Below are 16,061 nucleotides of genomic sequence, written 5' to 3' on the forward strand. Positions count from 1 at the left end.
CAGGAACCAGAGCTCCCCCTAATGGTCAAATTCACAGCAGGTTTAGGGGAGTCGTATTTCACACTAGCAGGCTAAATGCTAATCTGCAAGGATTGGGTAGATATTCAATATGGCAATAGCTGCACCTCTTAACTAGGTGGGAGTTTCACTATATCACTTACATTTATAGTCCCTCCTTTCAGTGCATAGAAGGAAGGGGAATGGGGAGTTCCTAGGGGTAGGGGCTAGGGGTTGATTTGGAATTAGGCACAAGTCCCCTGTGATGCCTAAAATAGATCAGTCCTGTAGATCTGTTTTCCTGCACCCTGTTCCATGTAAGCACTGCTTGGACTGTCTATGGAGGAGAGGCTTTATAACTGACCGTGTCTACTCTGCTCTCAGACAGGGATCAAAGCTGGATTCAGGATTTATGGACATTTGGGATGTCATAGTTGCTGTAGGCCTATTGTATTTCTTGCCGTTTGTTATTGTTCTTTTGTGTGTCCACTGGTGTGTGGCGTTTGGCTAGTATTATAGCTGCTGCTGCTGGACTGTTATCTTATCTGAGCTGCGATGGATCAGGGAGATAAATGTGTGTTAGGACCATGGAGTGTCTGTTCAGTGTGTTTCCTTCATGCTCTGTATTGTTTCTGTGTAATGCAAGCGCACTAGTTCTCTCTAGCAGGAGGTTGTTCAATGGCCTGTTTTTCTTCCTATGACAAATAGTTATACAATATTAGCATAATTGGTCAAAAGTATTACATAATTCTTTAAAAAATGACACAGATTTCTTTTGACTAGTCCCAACACAGTTTTGAGAGAGAGAAAATTCTGTACAAGATAGATTTGTGAGACAGATGAGGTAACTCCCTTTAATATTAGTAAAGAATATTTTCTCCTCAGTATGATACGTATTTTCAGACCGTATGTGAACGTTGTGGTGCTGTGGATCAGCGGGTGGTTGAAGTATGCTTTAGAGAGGGTGTGGAGATTGCCGTTCTCAGTGCCACACACCTGGGTGACATCACCAGGCGACTCAGGTGAAGGACTGTATGACAGGGTTTCAAAGGAGTGGCAAACCAATGAGACGTATCGTACCTATCACCATGGAGATGGAAGTGGAATCATGGTTACAGTCCAGACCAGCACACATGCCTTCCACGTAAGTTAACAGCTACTGTATGTAATCACATCATCCCTGTATTGCCTTTAGAAATAGTACACCTCACTTCTCCATTATTGAGTTTGTCTCATCAGACATACTTCAGAATATTTCCCTAACTTGACATAATGACAAAGATAACCTTCCATCTATGTTTTTTTGTTCTTTCATCTGGGTGTATGAGGTGAACCTTGGTCGTCTGACTGACTGTAGTGAGTACTTCAGAGCCCTGTCCCAGTCCAGTATGAGAGAGACCACAGAGAGCCTGATTCTCCTGGACCACATTCCCTCCTCAGTCTTCCATTCCCTCCTGGAATTCTGCTTCCGGAATGACTTCAGCGTTCCCCAGGAGGAGCTGGGAGAACACATCCAAGTGGGTGGAAGTCTTATTCCCCATATATCATACTTTATTTTCCACTCATATGGAAATTAATCTGTCCCAGGCCAGCACATCACACAGAGCACCAGCAGTTTATTGTTTGTAATGTTGTATGTATGATAACTCTATTTCTCTCTCTGACTCTGGAGGTGGGCAGCTACCTGCTGGCTGAGGCCTTTGTGTCGCAGTGCCTGTTGGCCCTGTCTGGTGTTCTGACCCCAGACACCTGCCTGTCCTACCTGGCTCTGGCCCGGGACATCTGCTGTACTGAGCTGGAGACGACTGTGTTCTCCTACCTCAGCAGACACCTGCTGGAGCTGCCTCACCTCACCAGGTACAGCATGACATTCCCCAATACCTGACCTCATTCAATCAGACTACCTCATGGGTTTCAAGTTCCACACCAAGCAAATAATCTTGAGTTGCAAGGAGTGAACTCTCCTTTCAATTGAAAATGGATTATTCTTTATTGTGAATGCATGGCCAGGTGTCTGCCGGCTGAAGACAGGGCTGAACTGACCCGTCTGAGGTGGCAGGGTGATCTCCGGCTCTGCTGCGTGAGGAAGGAAAACCTGACCTCCTGGAACGACCTAGAAACAGAAGCCGCCCGCCACCTCTTCACCCTGGATGGGTCAGAGGTCACTGGTGACTGGCGTCCAATAACAGAGCTCCCCTTCATGGCTGATAAGTGGTGCTTCACCGCAGTGGTTCTACTCAACTACCTCTACCTCATCGGTGGCTACAGGCAGCGGGCCAAGAGGGGCTGGGAGTTCAAAATGGCCTCCTTTAGGTACAACCCCTTCACCAACACCTGGGTCTCCACTGCTCCTCTCATCAAGGTACAGGAAAGTCATCCACCTCATGAAAATCAATCATGATGCCTAAATTGCCCCTTAGGGGATTAGTAAAGTCAATGATATTGTTATATAAGACTAATATTAAGTGTCTGTATCTGTTGTCTCCCCAACAGCACAGGAGGCATTTCAGTGCGGTGTCATGTGATGGCTGTATCTATGCTGTGGGAGGCTGGTACCTGGACTCTCTGGTGACTCCTGACTCCAGCACAGCCCTCTACACTGCTGTGGAGCGATACCACCCCTGGGACAACACATGGACGTAGGATACGGCCCCTACCTGGATGTGTATTATTATGTTGCTACTATGGCTGGCAAACGATAAAAACATTTCTACTTAATCACGGTATTTGCTGTTATTATTCACGATTGATCGCAAATTCAGAATTTGCTCAAATTGAGCTGTAATTGAAGATTTGTTTTATACAAAAAGCATTACAAGAATATTGATGTCTTGATTTTGTCCAAGGTAACGGTAAGCAAAATCAGGTACATTGATAGAGCACATTTTCTTTAACCTCTATGTCAACTTGTTTTGACATCGCATTGTTGTTTTTAGCTGTATAGATTATGTATTTAGGATGTTTTCAGTGTATTTTGAATGCTTTCAGACAATGCGATTAATCACAATAAAATAAAATAAATCCACTAAAGTTACAAGTTAACTAGAGTTCACTGATTAACTCTGACAGCCCTAGTTGCTACTGTACCTCTTAGTCCAACCTATAGGTGTGTGTGTGTGTTCTCTGCTGCAGGTTTGTCGCCTCTCTGCCTCTGACTGACTTACAGTTCACCATGTCCCTGTCCCATGACCTCCCTCTGGCCACCAGCCTGGGCCCCTGTCTCTATGTCCTGGGGAACATCCAGAGGACTGGAGAAAAGCTGCTACTACGGTATGACCCCAGGCAAGGTAAAGCAGTCTCAATCTTGAGTGGAGTTGTTCCTTGCAACCTTACATGTTGGTCAATTGCAGGCTGTAGTCAAATCAATAACAGCCTTTGAGCCCCTAACACACGCATGCACGCACATTCGCACGCACACACACAGATAGACATGCACACTCCTGTTTTCTCTCTCTTTCCCAGATTTATGGTCTGAGCTGCTCCCTACCCTAACCAAAGCCAACGCTGACCTCCCCAGCCTCTACTTCCTGGGCGCTACCGACCGGCTGTTTGTGATTGGAGGAAACAACTCGGAGAATGTGGTGACATCATTCTGTGTGGAGTCTGGGCAGTGGGGGCAGGTGAGACCACCACCTGAGCGTTCTCTTGAATGAGATGAAGTTGCTTTTAATGCCATAGGCCTACCTATCTAATCCTCCCGTATCTGGTCCTAGGTGAAAGGGGCTGAGAAGGTGGCGTTAGCTGGACAGGGGACAGTGCTGGGTGACCAGGTGTACATGCCAGGTATAGAACACAACGCTGCTGTAAGGCTGGATCTCCACTCCCTCTCTCTCACTGTCCTCCCTCCTCTACCCATCTGCACTCGCTATGAAGCCCTCTTTCACCTCTCCTTCTGACACAACTTTCAGGAATCAGTCTGATTTGCCTTGGCTTGCTCTTTCTGGGGTTCAGGCCAAGGTTTTTGTTTAGTGCTTCTGGACAAACGCAGACTCATCATCAAGGTGGATCTTTGCTACATGTGGACTTCACCATTCTGTGTCAGCAACAATATGCCTTGCCCTGCTTTCACAGGGCCTTACATGACAACTTTTTGAACTAAAGTAGGCCTTCTCTAAAAGAGGTAACTCACCGGACCGATTGTCGGTCTGTACAGTAGGGGGCTGTTTGTTTGCCATTCACTTGCTGTCGGCGTGGTGTCTGCCGGTGGGTGACTGACTCCTGTCATTTTCTCATGTTTCTACATGTAGAATCAGTTTGAGTTCGGTTTGCAAATTACAGCCAACACTCTGTTCAGAGGTGCAAAGTACTCTCGCCAGCAGACGCTAGACAATCCTACCGGTCTGGCAGTCTTTTAAATCTTTACCCAGAGGAGAATGGGCTCCCAGTCTCGTTTTCTTCTTAGTCAGGTTCCTTTTAAAGGTTTCCTAGGGAGTTTCTCTTTGCCAGTAACCACGTTTCCATCCACAGTTTTTATGCGAGTGGAGTCATACCATATTTTTAAAAAATCACGAGAGATGTAGTGAAAACAGGACGTTTTGGTACAATTGTATAAATGCTGACAGATAATCTGTGCGTTCAACAAGGTGGGATCTTTTTTTGTTGGTAAAATTAATTATGTGAGAGAAGGCGGTGAAGTGGAAACGACTTTATGTGCAAATATTGATATAATATCCATCATATCGAAGTAAACTTGGAGTCACACGATGATATGGTGTGTGGTCCTACCACTAAGACTCGGGAAACCATGCAGTTTATTAGGCTACAGATGAAATAAGTTATGACGAACTTCACATAAGTGCACGGTGATGAGTTTGATGCTTCTTTCCAATAAATGTTGAGGGTGACATGATGATTGATGCTTGACTGCCATTTGAGAAATAAAAATATTCTGTCTGCCATAATATTCTCATCATGTAGACTCACTAGCCTACCCATACACTGCGCACAGCCTACCCACACTGTATCTGCCAGCTCTTGGCTAGAGCCAACATGCCAAGCACAGAGTAGGCACATTTGCTATTTAATGCAACAGTTTTTGTGACAAAACACAAAAACTTTGATAGGCATAGAAACACATTGAACTATAGATTTTTATTCGGTACATGAAAACTTGAGCGAAAAACTACATTTTGTGTGCACTACATCATCACATACTGATTTTTTACAGATGCATGTCAGTTTGGTGGAAACACCACTGGTGGGAAATGCGCATATTTTCTTTATGCAGATTTTGGAATATTCGTATGAAGATCTGTTGCCAATTGGATTGAAACATAGCTACTGTTGCCTTTGTTTACTCTTTTGGGAGGTTGACTTACTAATAAGCACTTTGTGACAAATGTATTTGTGATATAGAGGTTAAAGGAGAATTAAATGTATTTGAAACATAAAGCCATCGATCCTAAAATAATCCCAGGACACTTGGTTGACTGCCTAAAGCTTAAAGCCTGTCAAACCCTTAAAAAAAACAGTGTGTCCACAGGTGTAGTGACACAAAAATGGAACATGGTGGGTTATTACATAACACAGCCATGATAGACACATTGTTCACAGAATGATTAAACTTGCCTCAAAACCTGCCTCATAACTATGAATTATGAATTAACCATTTGTCACTGGTTACCACGGCCAAAACATAATATACACGTAAATAGATTGATGAATAAACATCAGGTATTTCTAGTGGTACTCTCTAGGGGTTTGAACGCTATGTGATCAGCAGGCACGTGAGGATACAGTCTAGCTCTAGATGGTGTCCAGTTACAGAAAGGGGGTAGCATTTTGCTCTCAGTACCTGAGGAAAGCCGCTCCAAGGGCATAGGAGTCACACACAGAGCACAGAGGCAGCACACATACAGAGAGTGCTCAGCCCCAGTCCAGAGGAATTCCACTGTGAGAAACCAAAGTCACTGCCTGATTCTGTTTCACTTCAGCAAGCTTGAATTGAATCCATTTTCAAGGTATTGAATTACTGAATGTTTGGTTTTTGGATTGCTATCATGTATAATTTCTTAGCCTACTGTAGCTGTCCATGACTCTGAGAAACACTTAAGTATGTAATACTGTACCCTAGTATAGTTACCATATGGATGTGTTGCTAGTGCTGGTTGGGTGTCACCATCTATGCACCTGATAGCTATGGGAAACATTTCAGATGTTTGACAAACAAAAGCAAGCCAAAAGTTAGTTATTCTCTAGGCCCCCTTGTGCCGTACAATAAGTGTGTGTAACAGGCTAAAGGAAAGTTTATTCATAGGAAGTCTGCATCATCACAATTGATTTGAAAATGTAAATGTTAGCTGAAGGGAATGAATTGTGTCATTCTTCAGTTGATATTGTTAAAAACTAAATGTAACTAAATCTAAACTTTTAACTGACCGGATACATATTGTAAAGCTATACTGGATAAATATCCATTTGGCATTGATGGCACTGTATTATGTATTTGGCACTGTATTATGGCACTGATTATCTATTTATTCAAATATGTTTTAGGAATACACCATGCAATATGTTTTGTTATGTGGTTGGTGGTGTAGTAGACATACCCTTCCTAGTCTGCAGTGTTTATATTTAGAAACCGGTCCTACTTCTGAGCGCATGCCAGCAACCTAGGCTACACCGGCCTCTATAACTGCCGTTTCAACTTTACCCTACTTGGCTGCCGGCCCGGTATATGACATGGAAAAATAAATTCAAGCCAAACTTGTCAGTCAACCGGGCCACAACATAAACAGACTTATGACCTCCACATACAGTTTGAAAATATTAAACTAATCCTTGAAATTACAAAAGGGCTGCCTAGGGCTATTTCTTAGTCATTGTTTCCATGAGTCTATGAAAATGAACGTTTCTCTCACCTGAAATTGATGAAGGTTCGACTTCATTCCCGCATGCATCCATTCCCACCCGTTAGCCTAAAGTTGGTTTGGTTTTGACCGTTAGGCTATAGAGCAATAGTAATGGCGTCTTTTAGTAGGCACTAACTCCGCCATGGCTCGTTGGCCAAAGCCTATGGGAAAATGAATGGTTTTTTTGGAGAGTTTTTGGATAAATGCCGAAAATAAGGTCTGTGGTAAACACAGGCTTAGGAGGTCTTATACATTGGCTACCAAACTTAAACTTGTCTCAAGAAAAAATGTGTGTGGCAAAGAGCTGAAAAAAACCCTGCCGAACATCTAAATTAACAAAAACGTCACAAGATGGCGTCATTATATATTTGTGCGACAGGCTTAAGCCTGTGTTAACCTCAGACCTTATTGTCGGCATTTATCCCAAAACCCCATTCTTTCCCCATTCATTTCCCCCATGGGAATGGCTGAACAAACCAAAAATAACCAATTTCCAGGTTTTTAGGAATAGAAGCTGGCGAGCTCTATTTGATAATTGCAGATTTTATATATTATATATATCGTCACACAATGAAGTTGGAATAATACTGTGAAATTGTGAAAATGATGATAATGCGCTTTTAGTGTAAGAGCTGTTTGAAAAGGCCTCCTGAAATGTTTGCTTGTTTTGCATGGGCGGGGTTTTGGACCGCCGGCGACATCATCAAGCAGTAGAAGTTGATAGACCAATAACAAATACAGTTTGCCCTCCTCTCTGCCAATAACAGTTAGTTTTCAGGAGACCTATCCCTCCCATTAGGCTCCTCTAATTAGGCCCCTCACTCAGACCCCTCCCAGACAGTCCTAGACAGTCTTGCTTGAGAAATTGCTTCCTGCTATAAAGCTATTTTTATTTATTGTTGACCATTTTAATTGAAAACAATAACAGTAACTTAATTGTTACCCAGAAATAAGTTGATATTGAGATAAAAATGGCTGCATTGGACCTTTAATATGGAGGAATTAAAAATAACCTCTCTTTTGTATACTAGTGGTGCAAGACTACGCTGAAAATGTTGACTCAATAGTGCACTTTATGATAAAATATATGATAATCAAGATGTAGATATATGTACCCTAAAAATATATAGATATGGAGCCACCCCAGAGTGGGGGCGTGGCAACCACTAGAACAAAAAAATTACTGAAAAATGTAAAAACATATTTAGATTCCAGTCAATGTCTATATACCAAGTTCAGATGCAATTGGAAATTAGTTGATAGTCCATAGCGTTTAAAAAGTTATAGATAAAAGTCTAACGGCACCGGCGCCCATATCGCCTATAACGCCCATATCGGTGGCTATCTTAGGTCATACCGGTACGTCAGACAGATCACAGAAATACAACACTTTAAATGAATAACATAAACATTTTCAGGACAAGTTGCTATGGATGAATTTGATCAAAGTAACTGTTAAAAACATGAAAAACATACAAAAACATCGAATTTGACCATAAATGTGTGAGCATTTAAAAATATATACTTATTTTGGGGAATTAAAACCAATAACGTGTTACAAAAGGTTAATGAAAGAAAGTGTTACTACTTGACAGACAGTGTCTCTTTGCAATCATTACCAATTTGGGGTAAAAATCGACCCCTGTTGGCACTTTTAAGATAAAAATATGTTGGCTCATTTAGGGTTAAAAAAGTTAAACGCATCTCTGTCTATATCTCGCTCTGTTTTTAACAGGGTCTTCGACGTCACCGGGATGGCAGAGGCACATCAGGCAGTTGGCTTCCAGTTCACCGTCACCCCAGACGGTATCGACCTCCACCTGAGCCGCGAGGTACTCAAACACATCTACCTGTCGGGAGTGACGTCATGGAGAAAGCGCGCCATAAGATTTAAGGTTTGTTTTCCAATTATTAAGTAGCCCTACAGTCATTACCAATCCTGAACCTGATAGCTAGCTTGGTTTTTGTTGCAGTCCAGCAATAAAACAACTTATTCAAGTTATTATTATTGCCTTGATTGATTCAGGTGTGTGTAGCCTACTGCTGGGCTGGGACAAATGCTTGCACATCTAGGAATAGCCTTGTTGGTCTGTTTGTAGGCTAACTATCTAAATGAACATTGAATTATATTATTTTATTTCAGAATGGGATATTGACAGGGGTCTACCCTGCCAGCCCATCCAGTTGGCTGATTGTGGTGATAGCCATCATGAGCACAATGTATGCCAGGAAAGACCCATCACTGGGAATGATAGACACCATCAAGAGGACCCTGTCTGTCAGGTCTGTGAGAAAATAACACAATGATGAACATGCATTGGGGAACAGCAATGCAGCTTCTTTTCGACCTGTGGTTATCTGTGGAAAGAAATTCCCGGTGAAGGACAATAAACATAATTTAGATTGATTGATGGTTAGATATTTTGCCTAATGCTATTTTGTTGTGATACAATGAGGTAAAGTTGTGTTCTCTCCTGTGTCCAGTGGCTACAGACAGTGCAGAGCAGACCCAGACAGTGATGAGTGCCATTCCATTTTAAAACAATTTTAAATAATGTGCTTGCTGCAGTACCTGACTGTATTTTCTCCTCTCCCCTATCTCATCTCTCCTCTCTCCAGTGGCTACATGACAGTGCAGACCCAGACAGTGCTAAGTGCCATCCTGTTTGCCACAGGGCTGTGGCTCTCCCTCATCCTCACGCGGAGGTACACTCTCAAGGCCCTTCTCTCCTACCACTCCTGGATCTTCGAGTCTCACAGCAAAATGAGCTTCTGCACCAAACTCTGGCTGGTACCTCTGTCAAATGTCTCTATTTCAAAATCAACATGATCAAAAGAGCAGCTCACTCATATTTTTACATTTTAGTAATTTAGCAGACACTCTTATCCAGAGCGACTTACAGTTAGTGAGTGCATACATTTTTCATACTGGCCCCCCGTGGGAATCAAACCCACAACCCTGGCGTTGCAAGTGCCACGCTCTACCAACTGAGATCCAGGAGGCCCACTCATAGCTCAGAATCAAGACAATATCTTGTCTGAGCTCAGTATTTGATTATTCTGACAATTAACCCAGTCATTGTGGTGTGTTGTTTCTCCTCAGAGTCTGGTGAAGATGTTCTCTGGGCGCAGACCACTCCTCTACAGCATCCAGACCTCCCTACCCAGACTACCTGTGCCTAGTGTGGACGACACCATAACCAGGGTGAGAGAAAGAGAGGTGTTTATGTGTCTCATATGCTTGGTTGAAATAAAATATCAAACTGATAATTTGTTCAGGAGAGACCAGGACCAGTGTAGAACCGTATATGTACACTACATATCAGTATTATATAATATAATGCTCTATGACCTTGCAGTACCTGGAGTCAGTTCGCCCTCTGCTGGATGATGATCAGTACAACCAGATGGAGGTGGTGGCCAATTCCGATTGTTTCAACGTGTCATGTTAGGTTACATTAAACAATAGTGTTGGTAGCGTTATTTAAGATGCATCCAGTAACCCTTCCCTAATGCTGTATTGATGATCTGATTTAGGATCTGCTGTACGTGACTCCCACACACAGACAGGCAGCTCGAGCAGGGAATGTGGTTCACGCTATGCTGCAGTACCGCCGCAAACTAGAGAGAGGAGAACATGCACCGGTAAGGAAAACCCCTATCTCTGTCTCTCTCACCCCCCTTCTCTCCCTCTCTGTACCCCTGAGAGTATTTAGTTCGCTCCCCCATTTCCCCTTTGACACTCGGTCCTCTCTCTACCCCCTAAATAACCCAGGTCATCTTCCTCCTCCTTATCTGTTAACCTAAATCATCCTCCCACTGCCTTTGACTTATTTCTACTCTACTAAAGTAACCCCACTCTTTTCTCTTTTCTCTCTCTCTCTCTCTCTCTGTCTTTTCCCCCTCTCTCTCTCTCTTTCTCTCTCTCTCTGTCTTTTCCCACTCTCTCTTTTCTCTCTCTCTCTTTTCTCTCTCTCCCTCTCTGTCTTTCTCTCTCTAGTTGAGGGCTCTGGGGGTGGTGCCCATGTGTTCTTATCAGATGGAGAGGATGTTCAACACCACACGTATTCCTGGTATAGAGACAGGTGAGCACACTGCTGCCTGCTGGGGGCATAACACTATTAGTCTATCGCTGGGTAGTTGCATGACTAAATATGATCATGCATTTGTGTCAGACACATCTTCCGACGATCTTAGACAAAAGCTATAATTCAAGAGAAGCGTTATGTGCATCCTCCCACCCCCCAAATAATGTTCTATGTCCTCTCCTCTCCCCCTCTCCTACTCCATGGTCCAGACTTTGTTCAGCACCTGGTGGTGTACCATAAGGGGCGCTTCTTTAAGGTGTGGCTGTACTATGGGGGACGTCACCTCTGGCCCTCTGAGCTGGAGACTCAGTTCCAGAGGATCCTCAACGACACCACAGTGCCACAGCCTGGGGAACTCAAACTGGCTGCCCTCATAGCCGGCAACAGGTATACACACATAGGCATGAAAGCGCACGTGCAAACACACCTGCACACACACACACAGGGGCACACATACTCAACAGTTTCCTGTGTGTATCAAGAATGGTCCACCATCCAAAGGACATCCAGCCAACTTGACATGATTAATTGGGATGTGTGTTGTGTGAGTCTAATGATTGCTGTGCTATCTCTGTGTAGTATGTCCTAGCAACAGACTGATTCCATCTGGGCTACACAGGGGGGCACTGCAAAGGAGACATCAACAAGGGCCTGCCTCCCCCCGCCAAACTACAATGGGACATTCCACTGGAGGTATGGCTTCTAATGTGTTAGGGATAAAAGTTGTACCTTTAGTAAAGAGGAAAAGGGATGAATGCAAATTCTCTCTGCCCTGTGTCTTGTCTGACCCTGTATGTCCCCTGGTCTCTCCTCCTCCCTCAGTGCCAGGTGGTCATCATCGAGGATTCCTACATTGTTGCCAAAGAGATAGCTGATGACGTGGACTTCCATGGCTGTCTGTTTGACGAGTTTGGGAAAGGCCTGATCAATGACAGTACGACCAGTCCTGATGCCTTCATACAGCTAGCACTGCATCTGGCCCAATTCAGGGTATGACTGTGTGTGCGTGCATATGTGTGTGCATTTTGTCATGACACCTGACCTGATGTCAACGAATCATACCAGACAAACAACACAACACAATGATTGGGTTAACATTAACAACACAAGACACTATCACGTCCCTAGCAATGCATCTGAATGTATTTGTTGTATATGTGTTGTAGGATAAGGGGGAGTTCTGTCTGACGTATGAGGCCTCGATGACCCGGATGTTCTGTGAGGGTCGGACAGAGACGGTTCGCTCCTGCACCTCAGAGTCCACAGCCTTCGTCAGAGCCATGGAGGACAAGAACACTACGGTGAGGACACGCCTTTGTTAATCATGTCAGAGGCAGTATAGAATGCACTAATGACAACACAAGTGCAGGAACAGTCACCTTCCACTTACAGTTGAAGTCGCAAGTTTACATACACCTTAGCCAAATGCATTTAAACTCAGTTTTTCACAATTCCTGACATTTAATCCTAATAAAAATTCCCTGTCGTAGGGCAGTTAGGATCACCACTTTATTTTAAGAATGTGAAATGTCAGAATAATAGTAGAGAGAATTATTTATTTCAGATTTTATTTCTTTCATCACATTCCCAGTGGGTCAGAAGTTTACATACACTCAATTAGTATTTGGTAGCATTGCCTTTAAATTGTTTAACTTGGGTCAAACGTTTCGGGGAGCCTTCCACAAGCTTCCCACAATAAGTTGGGTGAATTTTGGCCCATTGCTCCTGACAGAGCTGGTGTAACTTAGTCAGGTTTGTAGGCCTCCTTGCTCGCACACGCTTTTTCAGTTCTGCCCACACATTTTCTATAGGATTGAGGTCAGGGCTTTGTGATGGCCACTCCAATACCTTGACTTTGTTGTCCTTAAGCCATTTTGCCACAACTTTGGAAGTATGCTTGGGGTCATTGTCCATTTGGAAGACCCATTTGCGACCAAGCTTTAACTTCCTGACTGATGTCTTGAGATGTTGCTTCAATATATCCACATAATTGTCCTTCCTCATGATGCCATCTATTTTGTGAAGTGCAGCAGTCCCTCCTGCAGCAAAGCACCCCCACAGCATGATGCTGCAACCCCTGTGCTTCACGGTTGGGATGGTGTTCTTCGGCTTGCAAGCAACCCCATTTTTCTTCCAAACACAACGATGGTCATTATGGCCAAACAGTTATATTTTTGTTTCATCAGACCAGAGGACATTTCTCCAAAAGCTACGATCTTTGTCCCCATGTGCAGTTGCAAACCGTAGTCTGGCTTTTTTATAGTGGTTTTGGAGCAGTGGCTTCTTCCTTGCTGAGCGGCCATTCAGGTTATGTCGATATAGGACTTGTTTTACTGTGGATATAGATACTTTTGTACCTGTTTCCTCCAGCATCTTCACAAGGTCCTTTGCTGTTGTTCTGGGATTGATTTGCACTTTTCGCACCAAAGTACGTTCATCTCTAGGAGACAGAACGCGTCTCCTTCCTGAGCTGTTTGACGGCTGCGTGGTCCCATGGTGTTTATACTTGCGTACTATTGTTTGTACAGATGAACGTTGTACCTTCAGGCGTTTTGGAAATTGCTCCCAAGGATGAACCAGACTTGTGGAGGTCTACAATTTTTTTTCTGAGGTCTTGGTTGATTTCTTTAGATTTTCCCATGATATCAAGCAAAGAGGCACTGAGTTTGAAGATAGGCCTTGAAATACTTCCACAGGTACACCTCCAATTGACTCAAATGATGTCAATTAGCCTATCAGAAGCTTCTAAAGCCATGACGTAATTTTCTGGAATTTTCCAAGCTGTTTAAAGGCACAGTCAACTTAGTGTATGTAAACTTCTGACCCACTGGAATTGTGATACATTGAATTCTAAGTAAAATAATCTGTCTGTAAAAAATTGTTGGAAAAATTACGTGTCATGCACAAAGTAGATGTCCTAACCGACTTGCCAAAACTACAGTTTGTTAACAAGAATATTGTGGAGTGGTTGAAAAACGAGTTTTAATGACTTCAACCTAAGTGTATGTAAACTTCCGACTTCAACTGTACCTGCTATACATGCTAGACATAGACCATCAGACGTTTGACTGTATCTGATGTTAAACACAGTGTGGGTGCAGCACTGCAGGTCAGTAGTTCCACAGTCAGTAGACTTATCTGTGGGAGTTACTGATAGAGAGTGACATGATGTAACTCTGCCAGTAAGGCTCAGGTCACTCTGACTCTGAGAACTAGGTGACCAGGACCCAAATGTCTGTTTCTGGACTCTGATCTCTGAACTCGGCCAGCTACTGGCTATGCACTTTTTGCTTTTGCTCCAGCCTTGCACTAACATACCTGATTCAGCCAATCAAGGTGCTGATAAACAGCTGATAAGTAGAATCAGGTGTGTCTGAGTAGGGCTGCAGCAAGTACCTGCACACTAAGTAGCTCTCCAGGTGGAGGGTTGGCCACCACTGCTCTATCCGTTGTGTTTTTGAGCTGGATCTAGGTTTTGATTGAATATCCTCTGTTGTCTCTGTGGAAAGAGTGCCCAAAGGTTGGACCTCTTCCGAAAGGCTGCAGACAAACACCAAAACATGTACCGTCTGGCCATGACAGGCTCTGGCATCGACAGACACCTCTTCTGTCTCTACATTAAGTACCTCAGCATCGACTCACCATTCCTCAAACAGGTGTGTGTGTGTGATGTTAACACCATTATATGTGTTAAGTGATACTTTGGCGCCCCCCCCCCCCCCCCCCTTCTCCCTCTGTTTAGGTGTTGTCAGAGCCCTGGAGGTTGTCCACTAGTCAGACTCCTCAACAGCAGCTCAACATGGTCGACATCAACAAGTTCCCCAGATACGTGGGCGCAGGAGGAGGGTTCGGCCCTGTGAGTCTGTCGCACGCCCGCACACACAGACATACACATTTGGTAAGAAATTAGCTGGTACCAGAATCTCAAGTTCTACTGCCATTGTGTCCTCTGTTACTTTTTCTACATCTGCTTTTACTTCTATGAAGTGGTCAGAGTTAGGGTTGAGTGGTACTGATGTGTCTCTCCTGTGCCCCCATGTGGCTGATGACGGCTATGGCGTCTCTTACATCATTGTAGGAGAGAACCTCATCACATTCCACATCTCCAGCAAGTTCACCAGCCCTGAGACAGTGAGACCACTGTCTAACACTACACAAACCTACTGAACCATGCAGTATATAGCCCTCACATATTACCTTAATGGCAATTTAGGTGGATATTTATCAGGTCAAACAACTGTCTTGTTCTCTGTAGGGCTCGTACCGCTTTGGACAGAATATTTGACAGGCCATGCTGGACATTTGTGCGCTATTCGACCAAAAATACAAGAAGGAGAAAGAGATGTGATGAGTAGACAGACTGGAAGGTCTTTATAGCCTTCATACCACATTTATATGCGCTGTGACTTTACAGCATTATTTCCCAAACGGCTGGTCACGACTAGTCTCTTCTGGGTAACGACTTTAGACTGGGTCAAGTTATAGAACTTCTGGATATCTACTCAGAGAGCAGGAGGAATTGCTTTGCAGAAATACATATTTAATAAAGTATTTTTACTATTTATTTCAGACACTATCCTTTCTATAAAAGGACAGTGAATTTTGAATATGGTTTTGAACCGATTCTGGCAAGGGCAATGGAGCACATAATGATTAATCTGATTTAGATTGTAGTATAATGATATAATATGAATGTAGCCTTGTAAGGATAAGCCACTCATCTGTTTAGTTCATAGACAGAGGTCGTAGTATTTGCTTCTGATTGTAATATGTGTACAGTATATGTGTACACTTGTAAATACCACCGTTTTGAGTATTTAAGTGTTGTGATATATAAGGTTGTATATCTGAATCTGTTATGCTTATGTATTTATGCGTTTACAGTATATTATCATAAAGGATGTGTTGATTGTTTTACTTCTTCTTTGGACTCCAGGACACAGTTAGAAATGAATACTCTCATACCTCAACTGTGTGGCCAACTACTGCCGTTGCCATGTAAAGCAGAGGAATTATATTCTGGTCTACAAAGTGGTTAGTTACTACATGACAATGATAACTTAGGGCTCTATTCAATCTGTATCACTGAAGCGTTAGATTGTGCACTAGAAATTGTAAGGTCATT

General features: G+C 43.4%; 1 protein-coding gene and 1 pseudogene across 3 annotated transcripts; both read left to right on the plus strand.

Moving 5' to 3' along the window:
• Window positions 1–259: 259 nt before the first annotated feature.
• Window positions 260–9,077, plus strand: LOC311137283 (kelch repeat and BTB domain-containing protein 13). Of its 2 annotated transcripts, XM_084171706.1 has the most exons (10): window positions 260–1,141; window positions 1,326–1,514; window positions 1,670–1,854; window positions 2,008–2,359; window positions 2,491–2,636; window positions 3,130–3,284; window positions 3,460–3,617; window positions 3,711–3,780; window positions 8,584–8,743; window positions 8,992–9,077. In XM_084171706.1, exons 1-9 carry the CDS (start codon window positions 884–886, stop codon window positions 8,670–8,672), a joined length of 1,602 nt encoding a protein of 533 aa, XP_084027832.1. In that variant the 5' UTR covers window positions 260–883; the 3' UTR covers window positions 8,673–8,743; window positions 8,992–9,077. The 2 variants fall into 2 exon arrangements, with proteins under 2 accessions (XP_084027832.1, XP_084027831.1); XM_084171705.1 differs by lacking the exons at window positions 8,584–8,743; window positions 8,992–9,077 and having other exon boundaries at window positions 3,711–5,055.
• A 325-nt stretch (window positions 9,078–9,402) lies between these two features.
• LOC311137491 (carnitine O-palmitoyltransferase 1, liver isoform-like) lies at window positions 9,403–15,291 on the plus strand (annotated as a pseudogene). Its single transcript, XR_014615451.1, has 12 exons — window positions 9,403–9,639; window positions 9,952–10,053; window positions 10,208–10,261; window positions 10,386–10,493; window positions 10,849–10,933; window positions 11,146–11,351; window positions 11,516–11,629; window positions 11,759–11,926; window positions 12,103–12,237; window positions 14,679–14,834; window positions 15,015–15,067; window positions 15,192–15,291. The product of XR_014615451.1 is annotated as a carnitine O-palmitoyltransferase 1, liver isoform-like (transcript).
• The last annotated feature ends 770 nt before the right edge of the window (window positions 15,292–16,061 follow it).

This window comes from Coregonus lavaretus (assembly GCF_964263955.1).
Source record: "Coregonus lavaretus genome assembly, chromosome: 11".
Taxonomy (NCBI): Eukaryota; Metazoa; Chordata; class Actinopteri; order Salmoniformes; family Salmonidae; genus Coregonus; species Coregonus lavaretus.

What these genes read in the sequence shown, in the direction of transcription:
- LOC311137283 (XM_084171705.1), top strand. Translation starts at nt 884, where the DNA reads ATGATACGTATTTTCAGACCGTATGTGAACGTTGTGGTGCTGTGGATC. An exon ending in CCAGCACACATGCCTTCCAC is followed by an intron (nt 1,142 to 1,325) that starts GTAAGTTAACAG and finishes TGGGTGTATGAG; the next exon opens with GTGAACCTTGGTCGTCTGAC. An exon ending in ACGGTATGACCCCAGGCAAG is followed by an intron (nt 3,285 to 3,459) that starts GTAAAGCAGTCT and finishes TCTCTTTCCCAG; the next exon opens with ATTTATGGTCTGAGCTGCTC.